Source organism: Urocampus carinirostris, chromosome 5, assembly GCF_059441175.1.
Source record: "Urocampus carinirostris isolate Australia breed hairy pipefish chromosome 5, RoL_Ucar_1.0, whole genome shotgun sequence".
Taxonomy (NCBI): domain Eukaryota; kingdom Metazoa; phylum Chordata; class Actinopteri; order Syngnathiformes; family Syngnathidae; genus Urocampus; species Urocampus carinirostris.
In genome coordinates, this window is record NC_142353.1 from 16,535,846 (window position 1) to 16,556,275 (window position 20,430).

General features: G+C 39.3%; 1 protein-coding gene and 1 pseudogene across 1 annotated transcript in view; both read right to left on the minus strand.

Annotated features, from left to right (window-relative positions):
• thbs4a (thrombospondin 4a) overlaps positions 1–16,255 on the minus strand; it is a 28,374-nt gene extending 12,119 nt beyond the window's left edge. The window contains exons 1-13 of the mRNA XM_088335978.1: positions 16,089–16,255; positions 10,696–10,893; positions 8,996–9,231; positions 8,813–8,915; positions 6,786–6,877; positions 5,480–5,531; positions 5,169–5,359; positions 4,966–5,100; positions 2,213–2,293; positions 1,979–2,131; positions 617–721; positions 439–546; positions 193–352 (exon numbers count right to left, since the gene is read on the minus strand). Of these exons, the coding sequence (XP_088192104.1) occupies positions 193–352; positions 439–546; positions 617–721; positions 1,979–2,131; positions 2,213–2,293; positions 4,966–5,100; positions 5,169–5,359; positions 5,480–5,531; positions 6,786–6,877; positions 8,813–8,915; positions 8,996–9,231; positions 10,696–10,893; positions 16,089–16,170 (1,696 nt within the window). The 5' untranslated portion in view covers positions 16,171–16,255. The remainder of the gene's footprint in view (positions 1–192; positions 353–438; positions 547–616; positions 722–1,978; positions 2,132–2,212; positions 2,294–4,965; positions 5,101–5,168; positions 5,360–5,479; positions 5,532–6,785; positions 6,878–8,812; positions 8,916–8,995; positions 9,232–10,695; positions 10,894–16,088) is intronic.
• A 3,637-nt stretch (positions 16,256–19,892) lies between these two features.
• Positions 19,893–20,035, minus strand: LOC148365599 (U2 spliceosomal RNA; annotated as a pseudogene).
• Positions 20,036–20,430: the final 395 nt, after the last annotated feature.

A 20,430-nucleotide genomic window follows, 5' to 3' on the forward strand; every position in this document is an offset into this window, starting at 1 on the left:
CGTACTGCAACATCTATTGGTCAAATAATACACACTGGCTCCTTAATCTAAAATAAAAACACAGCCCTGTATTTTCTTGGATCCAATCAAGACCAAAATCCCCAGTATTGTCCACCCCTAAACCCAGCAAGTTTGAGGTTATATAGTACATTATGAATGATTTAGAATATTGGTGTACAAATTCAGACTTACTATCCCCATCCATGTCGTTGTCACACTCATCTCCCAGCCCGTCCTTGTCTGTATCTTTCTGGGATGGATTTTCAACTGTTTTGCAGTTATCACAGGCATCGCCATGGAGATCCTTATCGCTGTTCTTCTGGTTCACGTTAGGAACCAGCCAGCAATTGTCCTAGAATATTCAAACATATTTCCTTCCTGTCACCAAAATAACCGAGGTACACTATAAATAGAAACCCTTGCTTGTATTTGAATTACCTCTAAGTTTCCGATGCCATCGCTGTCTGCGTCCTCATCGCAGGCGTTACCAGTGCCGTCTCCGTCGGCATCTTCCTGGCCAGAGTTTGGAACGAACACACAGTTGTCCTGGAAACACACAACTGCTGTCATCTTTTCAACTTTTTATGCATAAGTCGTTGAGGTGAAGTTAGCCAACCTTTTTACAATTGTTTCCTGGGCAGTCCAGATTTTCGTCTGGGTATGCATCAATATCCGTGTCCTTTCCACATTTGTAGCCGTCGCCTGCCCAACCAACGCCGCACTAACAAACACAAAGAAGAATCTTGGCTTGTTCTTTTTCCCTCCATTCTTTCTTTTACACACTGTAGACTACCATTCTAAAGATTGACAATTTTGCGTTTTCCATGAAAAAGTCACACCTTTAATAATCAAATAAGTTTTCCAACGTCTGTTCTTTTGCTGATGTAATCTCTTCATTTCGTTAGCCTGTTCTAGATATTGCATTTTCTTGGCCACTCTGCCTTAAAGGCCGGCATCTTGGAGACTCCTTTACACTGTAGATGATAACACTGGTATTTTGTAGTTACCATTTAACCAAGCTGCTAGTTGAGGACCTGTAAGGCCTCTATTTCTATGTTTGGTTGTGCCTCCCACTACTCTTTCTGATTAGAGCCTGTTTGTGCTATTTTCTGAAGGGAGTACTTCCTATCATTGTAGGAGATCTTCATTTTTTTGTCAATTCCTCACATGGAAAAGCCTTCATTTCATAGAACAAGAATACACTGTAGAATTTCACATCACATTCTCTATTTCTGGCCACTCTGAACGTTGAATCACACCCACAAATGGGATGCTCTAGATGCACCACTTCCTCAATGGAAGGCAAGATTTATAGCTTCTCTAACCAGCTTGGCAGTTTTCAGCTGTCCTTACATAATTGCAAAAGGGTATTCTAATTATCATTTAGCCCTCTAACGCTATTAGCAAACACAATGTACTATTAAAATACTGAAGTGGTGGTTGCTGGAAATAGGCCACTATACACCTACAGTGTGTAGAGACTACATTAAAAAGAGCTGAAATAGTCTTGTGCCGCATTAACAATGTATGTGGTGTATTTCTAATAGTTTAATGTCATCATCATTGGAAAAAGCAAGGACATTTCTAAGTGACTCCAAACATTTGAACGGTAGAGTACAATTGTTGCTACACAATAAACCTTATGGGGCAACCTGGACACATCATTAGTGACTCTCCTAAGGTCTTCGGGTGTTTTGAATCCTAGTCAGACACCCTTACCAAGGCGCCCCAGCCGAAGGTGATCAAATTCCCCAACTTGTGTCCAGGTTGCACACCACACCGACCCTCCAACCTTCTTAACGAGAGCCACCGTGAAGCCTCTTCAGCTGTTCCCAGGATGTTATTGATGGCTCTTTGCCTGTTCAGTCCACAAATCCCATGGAGCCCCGGGACACAATGTAAAGACCTGCCTGCAAAGACCCTGTAGCCCACCTCGATACAATCTAATTTCACAACCACAACGTCTTGTTGCTCTCACCACACAAGTAATACTGCCGTCTCTCTGCACAAGACACTCAGCGTTGGCGTCACATGGGTTGGGCTGCCCGTTGGGACAGAGTCTGGTGCCCTGGCAGCCGCTAGCCTGGTCACCCGTGAAGCCATTTTTACAGTCCCCACAGCGGAAAGAGCCCTGCAGAGAAAAACAGATAAGTGCTTCTGATTTTTTTGTGGATAGCAGCAGTTCTAGCCATATAATCTTTGAGGAGCTTACTATGGTGTTGTGGCAGTGGGAGTTGGCAGTGCAGCCTCCGTAGTCAGGTGGGTTCAGGCATTCATCGATGTCCTCACACATCTTCAAGAAACAGTGACAAGTATTAATGTTTTTCCGATACCATTTTGATTTTTCTAGGGGTGAATAAGTCACATAGGCAGCTCAAAATACAAAAAAAAAATGTTTTGTGCGTGAGGATCACCCAGTAGATTAAACGACTTGACGGTTGTTGGCTACCAGTTTTGGTGTGATTCAAAATTGAAATGGTTAACACAAAATATTACAGATAAAGCAACCAACCAAACATTTCACGCAACCAACAAACTAAAACAAAATCTGTTTATGTGCTTTAAATGTTTGCCTGTGGTTAATAAGCAAAGAGTTTAGGGCAGAGGAGGGCAAACTTTTGTGGTTCTATTATTTTGCAGAGGGTCCGGGCCAGGAAGAAAATAAAACTGACATGCATGTTTTGGGAATGTGGGAGGAAACCGGAGTGCCCAGAGGAAACACACGCAGGCACGGGAAGAACATACGAACTCCACACAGGAAGGTTGTTTCCCATGACCTCAGAACTGTGCCGCGGTCGTGCTAACCCCTCAGCCGCCGTGCCAACCCATTCCCCTCATTTTAAGCATTATTGTTATTTTCCAATTATCTTACAACGATAATTTAGAAAACCATAGAGCACATATGATAATAAGACACACCCAGTACATTTGTAAAAAAAAAAAAAAAAAACATAAAAGCGCACCTGTGTCACAAGCCAGGAACGGAGACAGGACCCGATAGCGTTCGTTTTACTCAGTTTTTATTGAGAAAGAGAGCTGTGCTTGCTTCCACCATCCGATGTTCGTTGGTCACAAGCAATGTTCCCTTTAATTTTCCACGGGTCTGAGCGTTCATACAAAGTCGGTGAGCAACGCTTGAAACAACAGTGAGCCACCATAATCCCAAGTGTGGCAAGATAATTAATTATCAAACATGTCCAAAACTTGACATCAAGTTACATTTTGCTGAGTTTTAATTAAATAATTTTTCTCTTTTGAATGAATTGACTCATGTACTATTGCAAAGGTTGTACGGCCTACAAACGTCGTTTGTTCTTACAATTCTTTCACAAGATGTCCATTTCTTTTTATTTCCTAATATTTTTTGTCGCATAATATTAACATTTTTGGGGGCTTATTCAGTCGGTTGTAAGATACAGAACTGTACTTAACCACCTTTTTAGTAGAAGTACTATGTTAGCAACAAGATTCACTTGATATAATTGGAAATTATTTGAATGCAACAAACTTAATTCTTTTTTCGGTGTTTTTTTCTACTTTTTTTTTAAATTCCTTTAAAAAAATCTCATTGTGTTTATTTTTTCCGAGCTGTTACTTTTTTCTTTTTGTTCTCTATTTACTTTTTTCCTACATTTCTTTCTTTTCTTTTTTTCTGTCTTTTTTCTAAAATTGTCCTTTTTTTCTCAGCTTTTCACTACTTTTTCATTTTGGTATTTTTTTCTTTTTTGTTCTATTCCCCCCTTCCTTTAAGTCATTTTGTGCATAATTTTACTTAATATTTGGTCATGTTGGGTTTAAAGAAGCAAAAACAACCTGACGAGCCGTTTAGACCCGAAAGAGCCGGTTCCTATTCAGTGAGCCGAGCCGAAGAAGCCGGTTCTCGACATACTCTACTAACTTTACTCAACTTCGTTCGACTTCAGAATACCGCATTTAGGACACAACGTTAGAGGAACCCGTGTATTTTTACCGTCATGCACTGTAACTTTGACTTAAGTCGCTTCTTAATAAGTAATTTTGAGCCCTCATTTTTGTGCGCTGGCTAGATTTTCTTGTGCGCTGAGAATGTGCGAGCAGTAAGCAATTGCACACGCGCGCAGCTTAGAGGGAACACTGGTCAGTATCTGATGGCAGGAACGCGGAAGTGACACTTCTGTGTCGAGCGAGGGTAGTCATAGACAGCAAGAAAACAGGTCGATGGCCGGGACGGAGGAGCAAAAGCAGTAACGAGTCCAGAAAAGAGGTCGGCAACAGGTATCAGTAAGGAAACAGGGCAAAACAGGTCGATGGACGGGACGGAGGAACAAAAGCAGAAACGGTTCCAGAAACAGGTCGGCAACAGGTATCAGGCAGGAAAAAACAGGGCAGGATAATGTCGAATAGTACAAAGCTTGCTTAGCTGAGAGCATAGGTTCGCAGACGGTCTGACAACTTCCTCTTGGAAGACGGGGGTTTGAAAAGAGTCAGGGAGCCAATCAGCGACCAGGGCTGTTGGCGCCAACGGGGAAGTCGCAGGTGCCCTGAATAAGCAATCATGAGAATCTGACCGTAGCCTGCATATGCCCGTATTGTAACATAAAATATTTAAATGGACACTGTGTGATTTTTGAGGACTAGATGTTGCTGTATTGTGTTGTGCAACTAAAAACAAGTGCTACCAAGCACAAGGAAGGAACCAAACTACGAAGACCAAAGCGCAGAATTTTTCTTCTCATTTTTTCAATTCCCTTAACTAAATGCTCCTCTCCTGGTCCTTCTTACAAGTTCAAGATCAATTGATGTCTTCTCTCCTCATTTTGAGCTTCTACTAATGTTTAAACTTAACACAACATATGGAATAAATATAATTTTATTATATACAGTGGAAGTAAAGTATTCAAAACAAAAGTACAGATATTTGACACAATGCCTCAAGGAGAGTAACACAAAGTATTGTAATAACATCCCCAAAATGGGGACCAGTACCTGTCTGTTCGATTGAGCATCAGCACCAATGCCGTCGATTTCTGGTCCACTGTATCCCGAAGGACATTTGCCACATCGGAAACCAGGTGCGGTGTTCTCGCACTTTACCCCAGGAAAACATGGATTGAACTGACACTAAAACATGACACGGCAACAAATTAGCATGCGGTTGCGTTTAGCGCGATCGAATCACAGCCCAGTACCTCGTCTATGTCATCACAGTGAATTCCATCCCCGGTATAACCGTCAGGGCAGGGGGTGCACTGGTAACCTCCCGTCGAGGAGGGAATGCACATGTCCTGCCGGAAACAAGTTCCTGGTGGACATGGAGGGGGCATCTGGAACTGACCCGGCCCTGGTTGCGTTCCTGGGTCTGTGGCCCTCCCATCAGGACCTTTTTTGCAGAATAAATTGAAGTGAATTGTACTCAGTCATGGTTTTTATCTTTATTTTAAGCAGTTGGCTTGAATCCAATGAGTGGAAGGAAAATTAACTGAGAGTCTGTTTTATTTACCACATGGAAGACACTCTGTGATGGTGTTCTTCAGAAAGTTGGTCTCTTTTATCTTGGACACAAATACAAGAAAAGGTTTTAATTTGTATCTGTGGTTAAGAGAAGCGAAACAAAGACAATGGAGCAGGGGTGGGCAAACTATGGCCCGGGGGCCACCTGCAGCCCATCAAGCTTTTTAATACAGACTTCCAAATGTTATATATGTTATATATGATATATATAATATAATAATATGTATAAAATGCTAAAAATAATTACTTCTAACAATGATATCGATGATATCAGGTCCAAAGTGTCCTCAACATTTAAATAGCTGGCAACATTATTCATGACTTGACTTGCTAATGTTTTTAATCGGGTGTTTATTTTATCTTTCAAGATGTTTGACAAATTTAATAGAAAAACACACTTCTGAGATAGGTATTGAGTTCTTAACTTTTCAATGCACATCATCAAATTTAGTACTTAAAAAGGAACATAATTTATTACTTTGCTTTAATTATGAGTGTTTCAAAACCAATGTGTTTAAAGGGCCTATTTATAGAAAAAATGAAATATAAAATGTACATGTAGGTGTCTCCATGTTTATTTATAAATAGTTACTACTTACTATATTGTTGCTACTCTTCTAAAAAGACTTATTTCAAGTCAAGTCATGTTTATTTGTATAGCCCTTTATCACAAAGAGTCAAAGGGATGCATAGACCACAGATTATTGCAAACCACAGACTATTATTACACCATCCCCTGATCTAAAACCCACATGAGGGTAAGGAAAAACTCAAAAACCTCAACATGAGGAAAATGAAGAAACCATTAAGAAGGGAATGCATTTCATTTTTTTTTGCGTTTTTCGTGTTTTCAAAGAATGCAATATTTACAAAAAAAGTTCTAAAATGAGATATGTCTTTGAAATAGCAGCGACAATTTGTAAAAAATATATACACATTAACTATCTTTTTTTCTTCGTGTATTGCTGAGGTATTGCATTGCAGACTGTATTTGGTGAATACAAAAATACAATAGAGGTTTAAGTCCCTGGAATAGGTACTGGGCTTAGTCTGAGCTTCCTGCACTGGTTTCCCAATCCTTTTAAAACTAACAGTTGCACAACAGTTTCAGAAACCCAGTTCCTTTTTAAAAAATGCTGATTTCATTGCAGGAACCGAACTTTCCAACTAATAGAGGTAAATTCATCTTAATCACAACCCTCATTCCATTCATCACCCAAAACCAAAAAGTTAGAAGTCGATCAACTGTCGGCATCAGAACGTTTGCATTGTGAGTGATGTTTTTGGTTTGAGACCTGCTGCTTGAGCATTTCCTTCATCTCAGCCAGCATGCTTTTTAATTCCTTCATCATGGTCTCCTCCTGAACGTCCTGACTTGCCTCGAAACCTAGGAGTATGTTAAAGACAGTGACATTTTACAACTTCTTCTGTCAAAGCTGTGATGGAACAACACAAAAATGAAACACATAATACATGATGAACAAACATGCGTTCCACTGGCTAATTATTTTTCTTGTTTTACCTATACTAGACCACTCAATGTGGCTGTATGGTGTAGTGCAACCGAAAATGAGTGCAACAAAGCATAAGTTATAATACAAACTATGGACACTCAAAGTAAACAAAATGTGCCATTTAGCTTCCCATTTTTTGCCCAGCCTTTTTGAGGTTTTTGGATACCTCTAGAAAATAAATGTCGGACAACCATATCCCTTTAGGTCAGCCTCATGTTATGTAAAATAAAGGATAATTTCTCGACCTACGAGTATTTTTCAAAAATGCCTGTTTGTATGCATGTTCATTCATTTTTGCTTATCATTTAAATCAATATTTTTTTTTAACTCCTAGGAAACACAAAATAATGCACACTCTCCCTTTTATTTAATTTTATTTATTATAATTTTCTAATTTTACTATATTACTATAAATATTTTCCACTAAAAATGAGAAATATAATACTTCAAATGAACACAACTATATCCTCTTTGCCACATGTGATAATTACTATTAGTACTATATGTATTATTTGTTATATTCAAGCATTTTATATTGTAACATTCTATTTTGTGTTATCATAATTTATTTCTGTTTAAAAATAATACTGAAAATAGAAAAGTATTTCCCATCTGCCTTTTGTGATAATTACTATATTAATTTGCTACAATAATGTATTTTTTTGTTTTTGAAGGTATTGTAAGAAAACTATTGAGTAAATAATTTTACTTATACTGTATATTGTTTTCATTATTATTTTTAATATTTTCTTTTTCAAAAATAAGAAAAATAATACTTAAAAATTATTGTCAGATTATTCTATATTGTTGGCTAATGTTCAATATATGAGGAAAATTAGCTTCGGGGATTTTCTTATTTTGTTTATTTATTAAAATTTGCGATGCATACTTTTACAAACTTTTTACGGTAATATTGCAAAATAATGCTTAAATTCAGCATAATTATTTACAGTTATCCCTTGCTATAATACACTTCAACATGATTTTCATTATACATTGTGTCTGCATTCTGATTGGCTGAACAGTCCCAAAGAGAATTGGAATTGCGAAAGAGATAATAGATCAATGTTTACGGGTAAAGTATTCCGTACTTTTATTTGTTGAAAGAATGTTTGGCCCAGTAAAAATGGTTTGATCTTTAATCTCGGTATAAAATAGAGTATCTGATTTTATAATAGCACGGCGGCGCAGTGGTTAGCGCGTGTACGGTACAGTTCTGAGGTCATGAGATCGAACCTCCTGTGTGGAGTTTGCATGTTCTCCCCGTGCTTGCGTGGGTTTCTTCCGGGCACTCCAGTTTCCTCCCACATTCCAAAAACATGCATGTCAGGTTAATTGGTCGATCTGAATTGACCCTAGGTGTGAATGAGCGAGCAAATTGTCTGTCCCTGTGTGCCCTGCGACTGGCTGGCAACCAGTTCAGGGTCTCCCCTGCCCACTGCCCGGAGATAGCTGGGCAGTGGGCAGGGGACTGCGCTGGGCTCCAGCAACCCCCGCGACCCTACTGAGGATAAGCGGAGCAGATAATGGATGGATGGATGGATAACTTTATAATAATTGTGAAAAAATAAGGGGTTTTACTTTACTGATTTTACCTATCTCAGGTTTTTTTTTTCAATTTAAAGCCTGCGATTAATTAGGTTTATCTGTACTATATTTTTAACTTTTATTTGGGATCTGGGAGCAATAAATTGTATTTGTTCATTTAAAAAGAAAGATACTTGACAAATAAAAAGGCCAGAATTTTCAACATCACGCAACACACTCAGCAACTGGTCAGAATAGTGTTTGTGCTATTGTTTTCTCACTAAGCAGCTTCAGGGGTTGGCTCTGATCCAGACTGCAGTCCTGCAGCGTCGCCACGTTGTCCACTGTGTCATCAAGGACCAGCTTCATGTCTGTCGTGCCGACCTTTATCACAAAGACAAAGAAAAAAACGGGCAAATGATACAAGCTCACATACAATCCATGTGGATTTTCACTTCCAGCACCTGGAGTGTTCTAAGTGCCACCGAGTTGGGGCTACGAGGGATGGACCCGAAGGCGGCCGGCAGGTCGTCTAGAGTGTGCACCAGCCTGCAGTCCACATAGAAGTTGAGGCGAGGGGGCCCACGTTGGAGCCCGCTGGCATGGAGCAACACGTGGTGCTCGTTGCCGTCAGCCAAGGAACCGTGGTTGAAACTGGTCGTGCCGTATCTTCCATCGGTCTTCTGGTAGCGCAAAATGACTTCGGAAAGAGCGTCACAGTCAAAAGTTCTGGCAGTTGGGAGTAACGCGTTACAGGAACGCAATTACTTTTCTCCGAAATGAGAACTGTAACGCGTTATAAATAACATTTTGTACCTAGACTGCCGTTACAACATGGTACATTACTCCTCTACATTTTAGATCAGATCATTGATCACCATGTCATCTGTCCTTTGGGGGTAACACAATGCTGAACTCAACACCTAGAAAGGGTTTAGATCTACCTACAAAATACATATGTATAAAGTTCTGGGAGTTCGCATAATTTCTCCCTACTGATATTCTCCCTACCGTATATACTCACAATCAAGCCATATTTACAACAATAACATATAATACTGAAACCAGGGGGGCAGTTTATACACCAAAACAACGAAATCAACGGAGCAAATGTGAGTACAGATACTATGGTAAGAGTGCTGAATTTTTGTCTTTTTTATTTGTAAATATATTTTTGCAATACACCATGCCCGGAGGAAAAAAGACAAAATGTCTTGAACATTACCCAGAAATAGAGAAGGAGATTTTCGATCGGTTTGAAGCCCAGGGACAAAATTGATATGGAGTGTCTCGGCTAAGTGTTAGTTTGCAAGCTCTCAAGATTGCACAAGCCAAGAAATTTGTTAGCATTTCTTGTATTATGTGGCCATTTTTAAGCAGTTTCAGGAGGTCGGCTTCATTGCGAATATACACGGTGATTTGTACTAGATTACTTTGAGGGTTACGGGCTATCTTTGGGAGTCAGTGATCTGTGGTTTAATGCAGTTACTTTTTTGAATAAAGTAACTTTTAAATGTGTATAATTACCGCTTGTTGGACATAAAATCTGACTCTTTTTGGGAGATTGATTAAGAGGAGGGGATTCCCAGCCCCCTCGCTCAACCCAACTGAGGCGTTGGGAGTCATTAGGAGACCAAAGCGCCCCCCCAATTCCAATCCTTAATGCTGAATGCCAAGCAGGGAGGTATGACTCGGCCGAGGCTTGAACCAGCGACCTCCCAGTCTCGGAGCGGGCACCCGACCATCTAGGCTACCGGGCAGCACGGCGGCGCAGTGGTTAGCGCTTGTGCGGCACAGTTCATGTCGTGGGAACCTGTCGTGGGTTCAAATCCAGCTCCAGACTTTCTGTGCGGAGTTTGTATGTTCTCCCCGTGCTCGCGTGGGTTTCCTCCTGGCACTCCGGTTTCCTCCCATGTTCCAAAAACATGCATTTCAGGTGAATTGGCCGGTCCAAATTGTCCCTAGGTGTGAATGAGCGAATGAGTTGTCTGTCCCTGTGTGCCCTGCGATTGGCTGGCAACCAGTTTGGGGTGTCCCCTGCCCACTGCCCGGAGATGGCTGGGATGGGCTCCAGCCCCCCCGCGACCCTAATGAGGATAAGCGGTACGGCTAATGGGATGGGATGGACATAAAATCATTATGCCTTCCTGTAGACTTTGCTCACCTTTGCTCAGCTTAGCCTGCACATTAAGTTCCAGGTACTTGCTGTTGTCTTTTGGGTTAAAGATGCTGTAAATGGACATTGGGGCCTTGTTTTGGAGTTTGAAGGAGGACAGCAAGAAGGCCTCGTCCCGCCCTTTGTTCTTTATGCTTCCTTGGAGCAAGTCCGGCAGGCAGTCCGGCGACACCAGAAGGTCATACACTGACACAGGAGAATCATTTTGTTTAAAGAAAAACATGAATCTAGAATATAGGCAGAACATTCAAAAAGTGAAGATAACTTTGTAGGTCAATTTTACCCGTGGACTTGTGGGACTTGGTCAAGATTATTCTCTATGGAAACAAATTGTTGTTCATATCTATACTCTTATCCAGTCATCAATACCGAGTACCGTCTTCACTGCTCCTTATACAGACATTTTCTCCTCATTTTAAATGAAGATCTACATACAGGTACTAAAAAGATTTAAAATGAACACGTCGCTTGTTTATTGTAGGTTTTAGGTTCCAAAATGAACCTGTGATGGGCGAAATCCGTGAAGTAGAAAAGAAAAATCCAAGAAAAAAAAACATTTTCAAGCCCAAGCGTTGCGTTTAACATATTTAAGTACTGTAAGTATTAAAGGATCCGTGAAGTGTGGTACTGTAAAGATTTATCAATTTATGGCCAATAACTACTATCTTAGTCACTGTTTAACCAATCAAAATGTAAAACATGATTTGAATATGGGAGGTAGCAAAACCATGAAAATGAAGACCACATTACAGTGGATATTTTTTACATCTGCTCATAATGTACCGCATTTCTGGATTATAAATTTTGGGCTGCAGAGTATAAATTGAAGCGATTTGGATGACACACACAAAATACATAATTTACAGTCAAAAGTTTACAAATGTTGAATTTTCCTTCTCAATGAAACGATATGTCATCTTCTACATGTAACTAGATTTTTTCACACTGAAAACTAGCATCATAGCTTATGCTTAAATCAACTGCTCTTCCATGTCTTTGCATTCTTCTTTTGTGCTGAATAAAGAGCCTTTTCTTCTAAGTGAACAACTTGCTCCTTTTTCTACTTCTATGAGACTGTTGTGGCAAGTTCCCTCTTCTATGCGGGAGTATGTTGGGGAGGCAGCGGTAAGAAGAAGGATGCCTCTCGTCTTAATAAACTGGTGAGGAAAGCGAGCTCTGTTGTGGGCACAGAGCTTGACAGCCTGACAACAGTCGCTGAGAAACGGGCACTGAAAAAGCTGCGCTCAATCATGGACAAATCATCACATCTACTACACAGCATCATCTCTAAACAGAAGAGCAGCTTCAGCGACAGACTGCTGTCACAGTCTTGTTCCACGGACAGACTGAGGAGATCATTTCTTCCTCATCCCATGAGGCTCTTTAACTCCACCCGGGGGAGTAAAAGCCCAAATTAAATCCCACCCCCACATTTGCATATTACCCTTATTTTTATTACAGTTTGTATTTCCCGAAGCATTATTTAAATACTCTATATCAACACGTTACATTGGGCATTTATCTATTATATTCCTTTTACTTTATTATTGTTTTATTTTCAACACAAGGATACTGCTGGAATTGTGTATTTCCCTACGGGGATGAATAAAGTACACACTTATCCATCCATCTATCTATCTATCTATCTATCTATCTATCTATCTATCTATCTATCTATCTATCTATCTATCTATCTATCTATCTATCTATCTATCTATCTATCTATCTATCTATCTATCTATCTATCTATCTATCTATCTATCTATCTATCTATCTACTTTAAAAAACTAGTGTCATCGTGTTTTACACAAAAAATAGGTGTCATCTTCTTTTATGCGAAAAACAAGCAGCTTTTTGTACATCGGTGGTATCAGCTGCTTGTACATCACATTAGCTGCATCGTTTTAAAAACTGCATAAAAGTTGCTGCTTATTTTCCAGTCTGACTTAACTTGTGGGTTTTTTTTCTTACCTAATTATGCACAAGGATTCATGGCAAGGATAGCTCAAACCTAAGCCGCACTTGCCAGACTTAAAGCCATTTGGAGGGCCAAGAACATAGCAGTGAAATCTAAGATCAGACTCACGCAAGCGCTGGTTACTTCCATCTCCCTTTAAGATTGCAGGACATGGACTCTCACAGCAAAACTGGAAAAGAAAATGCTACAGGAAACTTCTAAGCATCAGCTGCTTAGAATGTGTGTCAAACGAATTGGTGCGCAACACCATCAGAGGGCACATTGGACCCTACAAAGAACTGTTGTCAACTGTGCACAGATGGAAACTTCAGTGGTATGGTCACGTCACAAGATCATCAGGACTGGCCAAGATAATTCACCATGGCACAGTCTAACGCAGCAGGAGGAGAGGAAGACCGAAAAAGAACTGGGCCTACGTCATCAAGGAATAGACTGATGCCAACTTTATAACGACCCCTAGAACAGGCCAGGAACCGTCAACAGTGGAGAAGGCTGTCCAGAGTTGCATCCTCATTGGTGCCTCGACGACCCATGCGGTTAAGAGATCCGTGAATTGTGCATCTAAGGCGTAGTGTGAGTTGTATTCCAGGTGATACATTGTTTAGTATCCGGCATACAATAAATTCAATTCATTTAAATTAAAGTATTCTTAAGTGTCACTACTTTAGAAACGTGTACCTCATGTCATGATCATTGAGTTACTTTAACTTGAAAAAAGGCTCAGTTTTTTCACATCACGATAACTGGTATTGATACTCATTCATTCCCTCATTTTTACAATTCTACTCACGACCAAAGAAGGCTTTACTGCATTGCAGAGGGTTGGTATTTATTAATTATTACGTTAAGATGTTTGAAAATGTTATTACTATTACCGTATAAAAGCCAAAGAAAACCAAACTCATCCAGAATCAACTTTTGGATTGCGGTTTTGATGTCATGATAAAATTTTGTGTGACTTTGGAGCAGAGCTAGGCCAAATTTATCTGCGCAAGTGTCCAATTTATTTTTTTTCAAAGGGAGAGAGGTATTGGATCCAAAAAAAGCATGTGTTTTAATAGATAGATAGATAGATAGATAGATACTTTGTTCATCCCCGAAGGGAAATTCACATTTCCAGCAGCATCCCTGAGCTGAGAACAATCGAGAACAATCGAAAATAACACGGGAGCTGCTGGAGTGGCTGCCATTCGTGACGGCGCCGGAAGAAAAGATTCAATTTGAATCATTTACAAACAAACAAACAATTGAATCATGTACAAACAAACAAACAAAATATTCATGTTTCAATAAGTGGAGTGTTAATAAAATATTTCTGATGCTGATATAACCAGATAAAACTAATTTTAAGCAGTTGACTTGCTGCTGCTCGCTCCTGAAACTAATACTTACCTCTTTGTGTATTGCCTGCATATGGCGACACCCTCTTTCAGCTTGTCTGTCAGAACCTTGATCTCCTCCTAAAATGCTTAATTACTCGTATGCAGTTTATTTAGTGTATATATATCTACATGCATACTTTTATTTTTTTTCACCTTGCTGCTATTTGTTATTTGTACAATAATACAATGTTTATTTCAAACATTTAACTAATGCATTCTCAATTGGAATTGAATGTCTTACTCAGTCTGCCCCTGATTTTGATCCATTATTTGATTTCTCAGTGCATGAGATTAGCTTTCACGAGTCATTTTATGACGAGTGAGAATCTACGTGGGCCCGTGTGGTCTACGTGCTCATGTTTTCAGCCTGTTGTGTTGAATAGAGTGCACTGCCCACACTCTGTCCCTTGGAGCCGACCCACACGTTTTGTATTCACGTGCACGTCGACAGTATCATTAGGTGACTGGAAAAATCATGTGAAAAAATTGTGTTGTTTCCAGGCAAATCAGGCTTTTGCATACACGCTTATTTCAAATGCCAGAAATTATCCCAAAAACAATAGAAAAAATGGGCCAGCGTCAAAGCTAGACATTTACTAGATTGATCCTGGAGATCTCACAATTTTACCAAAGGGGGAGTTACACGACAACATGTAATTTAACCCATGAAATGGAGGTGAAGACAACGACAACGTGGTGTTCGAAAAATAAACCTTGCTTTTAGTTCTTTTTCCGTCAACTTGTTGTCTTGATTTGATTGAATAATTGTTTGAAAGATGCAAAAAATTACAACAAAGAAAAGAATGGTGCACAATTACATTTTACAAAGGTGGCTTTTTAAGTAGCTCAGGTTACTTGGCATGCATCGTACTACTACAATTGATAAATTCTGACAATTACCAATGATAAAACAATACAGGTTTTCTAATAATGGGAACTCTGTTGTCAGTTCATGATGGCTCAGCAATAACTAAAAATATGCAATTTTCTTGTAAATGGTTTTGTTTAGAACAGGGTTCTTTGACCTTTTTCAAGATGAGCATTTTTTTACTAATTAGTGCAAAGAGCACTGAGTTTAATATGGATTTCAAAAATTACTTGTTATTTCATTGTTCTTACTATATTATTACCAGGTTAATTATTGGAAGAAGGGTTTAATAGACTCAGTCAACCACTAAAAAACTAATTTATTAAAAAATCACAAAGACCTGGTGAACTTTTTTAAAACAAGTACACAGGCACCTCGGCTGTCTTTAGAGGGCACCCTGGTGCCCGCAGGCACCACGTTGGAGACCCCTGGTTGAGAAGAAAGGAAGGCTTGATCATGTTGTGACTTTATACTTCTAAAATCAGATAATTATAGTTTAATTTATCTATTAATTAAAATGAAAATATATTTAAATATTTCTATTATAGATAATTATTATTATTGGTTGTTGAAAAATATTTTTCAATGCAAATGTTTTAAAGGGACTGTATTTTTTCCACTTTCTGTCATTTAGCGCCTCCTAGTGGTAAAAAAAACTATTTGAATAATACGAAGAAATACGCAAACTATCATTTGAACGTGCATTTTTCTAAGTACTTGTAGGTCGAGAAATTTGTACCTATTTAAATTTGTACCTATTTTAAATGAGGCTCGCCTAGAGGGAGCTGATATAATTTTCCACCATCATGCTTCGAATGGTACCCCAAAAACTATGTGAAAGGCTGGGGGGAAATGAGAAGAAAATGATGCAGTTTGATCACTTTAAGTCTCTGTAGTTTGTATCGTTCCTTGAGCTTTGTAACATACGTTTTTGCTTGCATTACACTATAGAGTCACATCTAGTGGTGAACTATTACACAGTACCCCTTTAATTCACCTTTAATGGTTGAATATGTACTCTCTACCAGTGTAAAGTATTTAACATTTTTAAAAAAAAAATTCTCTGAAAATGCGAAATTATAAAAGTCTGGTGGTTTAAAACACAATCCTGCAGTAAACGTTTCCAATAGGCAATGACTTTGCCATTACTCACCGATGCCTTGAGCCATAACAGTGAAAATCTGATGCAGCACCACAGACAGAGCTAAGACACCAGGCCAGACGCCAGACACCATCGTCTCCGGTTGGGAGAGGATCTGCTCTTGGAATGGAGAAGTTAGAATGGACTTACTGGACAGAGCTGAGCATCCAGATGTTGAGGCAAATACTCTGCAGAGGTGAGCTGGCTATTTGGCCACAGGCGTGCTGCTTTAAAAGCACAAGGGAGGGTACGCCCTCATATGACGCAAACAAAGTGGTGGCAATTATAGACCGATTTTTTTTAGCTTTAGTTAGTTAGGCTTGCTGCATATATATTATGGGTTTTAATCTAAATAAAGTTATTAAAATATTGTAGAAATAGCCAGGGACACATTCGAATGGAAAGAAAAATATTTGGATTTTATCCTTATTCATGTTGTATTGAAAAAATATAGGGTGCCCTATAACATTTTCATGTGTTTTGAAAAATAATGTATTAAAAAGCAACCTTTCAAAATGTTTCTGCAATATTATGGTGTCATGATTTGCCCATTGCCCTCACCTGTGCCCACTCGTTTAGCCCCAGTTGCTGCTTGTTTCTTGATTGGTTCCCCTCCTATTTAAACACATCACTCTCATTAACTCCTTGTCAGTCCGTTAGTGAACCTCCGCACATGCAAGGCAAGCACTTTTTGACTCTGGCTCCCGTCCTGTCCCGTCTCATCCCGTCCTGTCCTGTTGCCTGCTCATCCGTCCCTGGCTTCCCGATCATTTCTGGTTACCCGACTTGATTCCATCCTCCGACCACGCTCCGATCTCCCCATCCCAGTTGCCCGACTTATTTCCGTCCTCCGACCACGCTCCGATCTCCCGTCCCGGGTGCTCCACTTGTTTCCGTCCTCCGACCACGGTCCGGTCTCGAGGGCTTCCCTCTTCTCCTGCCCAGTGAGTACGGGATCGCTGTCATTTGTTGTCCCGCGCCTGACTTTCCTGATTCCTCATTAAGGCTTTGTGTGAAATGTTACGCGTTTGTGTCTACTGTCTGTTCTGGTTCTGACATATGGCTGTTATCCTTTTGGTTGATATTCTGGATTTATTATTTGGCTTTTAGGTAACCATGTTGCAGTTATATTATCTAGATCTAGAAAAGTAAAAATAAACAATGCCATAATATCTCAGATAACTAAAACACTATTTTCAATCTCCTAAGGAACATTCATCTCCATCCAACACAAGTACGCAAAACTGTGAAAACTATTTATACAGTATCTTGCTAGTTGCATTGAAAAAATAATGCCTGTTTGGGAATTTTTGTTGCTGCTAAATGTCATTGTACTAATTTTCAATGCACTATTATTAGAATTGAAGTCAGTTTCCATGCACTGCCTTTTAAATATAAAAAGAGGACGTCATGTACTACAAAATGTTACCACAATTCAAACTCTCTATTCAAGTGATCACAGAAAGTTTCACACGTACTGACAATTAGTGTCCAAAGCAACAACCTAAGAGGATTTCAATTTAGTGTTTAAAGGTTGGCGTCGGAACTGCCATCAAAGTTATGCGCTTCGCTTATGATTCCTTCTGGCAACAAACAATTAGCATGATAACCACAGAGCATCCGAAGACCACTCTATATGTTTCTCAAAGGCAGAACAGTTACCGTATGCAATATTATTTAATTGTAATCATGCATTTAATTCACTGTATTTTACAGAATACGAGGCGCGAAATTATTATAAAGCGGACTTTCAAATATCTGACGAAATTGGGTTAGTGGGTGCACCTTATAGTTCGGAAATTATGACATTTTACACAACGTGACACTCAACTAGAGGGAGCTGACATCATTGTCTGCCATCTGGGTGCCATGGGTAACAAAAAAATGGGTTGTTTGGTCACTTTGAATCTACATAGTTCGAACTCTCCTGCTTTTTAGAACTCTTTTTCTGTTGCACTACACATAACAGCGACATCTTGTGGTCAAAGCCTTTCCAGCCTCATCATGACCGGATCACCACAAGATGCGTGCTCATTGTTGACCCAAAACAGTGGGAGTAGCAGTACAAGTTTAAACAGACCAAGAGATGGTTTGTATCATGAGCTGTTTAGTTTTATGGAGCGCAGTTTTTTTGTAATTCCCAGAAGAAACCGGCCTTCGTAGGAGCCTGTGGCTGCAAGCCAGTAAGAGAACTGAAGTCTGAGGTGTCCATTTCATAAAGCATATGGTAAGTTATCGTGGCGATCTGTTTCGGATTACCTTGAATGCCAAAGTGTAAGTAGGATAAGGATAGGATGCTACCAATACCTAATAAAGACAAGCTTTGCTACCACTGTTGCTCGCTAGGAGATCTTCATGATAACAATAATAATACAAATTATTAACATTATTATTAATGTAATGTGGTTAGCACATTCACCTAACATGCGAAAGGTCCCCAGTTTGAGACCAGGTGGAAATGTGTTGGATTGAAGAGGGATGGGTGCCACCCAGTGTTCCCTCTAAGAAGCGACTTAAGTCAAAGTTACAGTGCATGCAGGTAAAAATACACGGGTTCCCCTGACGTTGTGTCCTAAATGCGGTACAGTATTTTGAAGTTGGACAAAGTTGAGTAAAGTTAGTAGAGTATGTCGGGAACCGGCTTCTTCAGCTCGGCTCTCTAAAGAGGGTCCTAAACGGCTCTTCAGGTTGTTTTTGCTTCTTTAATCCCAACATAATCAAATATTAAGTAAAATCATGCACAAGCTGACTTAAAGGAAGGGGGGAATAGAACAAAAAAGAAAAAAAATACCCAAATGAAAAAGTAGTGAAAAGCTGAGAAAAAAAGAAAAGAAAGAAATTTAGGAAACAAGTAAATAGAGAACAAAAAGAAAAAAGTAACAGCTCGGAAAAAATAAACACAATAAGAATTTTTTTAAAGGAATTAAAAAAAAAAAGTTAAAAAAAAACACGGAAAAAAGAAGAAAAAGTTTGTGTTGCATTCAGATGATTTCCAATTATATAAAGTGAATCTTGTTCCCAACATTGTACTTCCACTAAAAAATGTGATTAAGTACAGTTATGTATCTTGCAACCGAAAATAAGCCCCCAAAAATGTTAATATTATGCGACAAAATATATTAGGAAATGGATATCTTGTGAAAGAATTGTAAGAACAAACGACGTTTGTAGGCCGTACAACCTTTGCAATAGTACATGAGTCAATTCATTCAAAAGAGAAAAATAATTTTGCATTGCCGAAAACTCTGCAAAATGTAACTTGATGTCAAGTTTTTGGACATGTTTGATAATTAATTAACTTGCCACACTTGGGATTATGGTGGCTCACTGTTGTTTCAAGCGTTGCTCACAGATTTTGAGTGAACGCTCAGACCCGTGGAAAATTAGAGGGAACATTGGTGCCATCAGGCTGTACTTATCCAAGACACGCCAAAGGAAATAGTGCCCCTATGACCCTAGTGGTGTCGGAGATCCAACCAACCAACCAACCAACCAACCAACCAACCAACCAACCAACCAACCAACCAATTATTAATGAATATAAATAGTATATATTTAATAATAAAACACTATTTTATTGTTTAATAATAATTATTGATTAACTGTCATTATCAATGATGATCTCACCAACACAAACGATGCGGGGGGGGGGGGGGGGGGGGGGGGTTTAAGGGTTATTGATCTATCTTCGTTATTCATTATCCATTATCCGTTATCGGTCAGTTCATAATACGCTACAAAGCCTAGGAGCCGGGACACTTACTCTCAGCCAAAAGGCCAAGCTAAGGTCCTAGCCTAAAGCTTTACTGCGATCATTGCGAATGCATCGTTCCCGGAGGTGCTGCAATACCGGGACGATGCGTGGAGTGGACAGAACAAGCTCTTATTCCATCTCCGGAATGCAAAAATCAAAGGCCAAGCTTAGGACCTAGCATCAAAGCAAAAGGCCAAGGCTCAATTATGATGAACTATACTTTTTGGTTTTGGTTTGAACAAATTTATTGACACTAAAAACAGAAAACAATCATGACAATCTCAACAGCAATTAAGCACATTCACAATATTATATTCCAATATTACGTTTTTAACAGCAAACACAAAGTGAGGTTTGAACAAACCTTCTCGAAAATCAAACATATTCACAATTTCATTATATAACATCTTTGTTAGTGTCAATAGATCCGTCCAGGCCAAAGTCGATTGTCCTCGGTCTGAACAAATCCACCGACACCAACAGCAGCAAAACACAGCCATCAAGCATATTCACATTTTTTTTATATTTGACAATATGACGTGACGATATGACGTTTTAACATTTTTTCCTGACATTTTCAACATCAATTAAACAATTTCA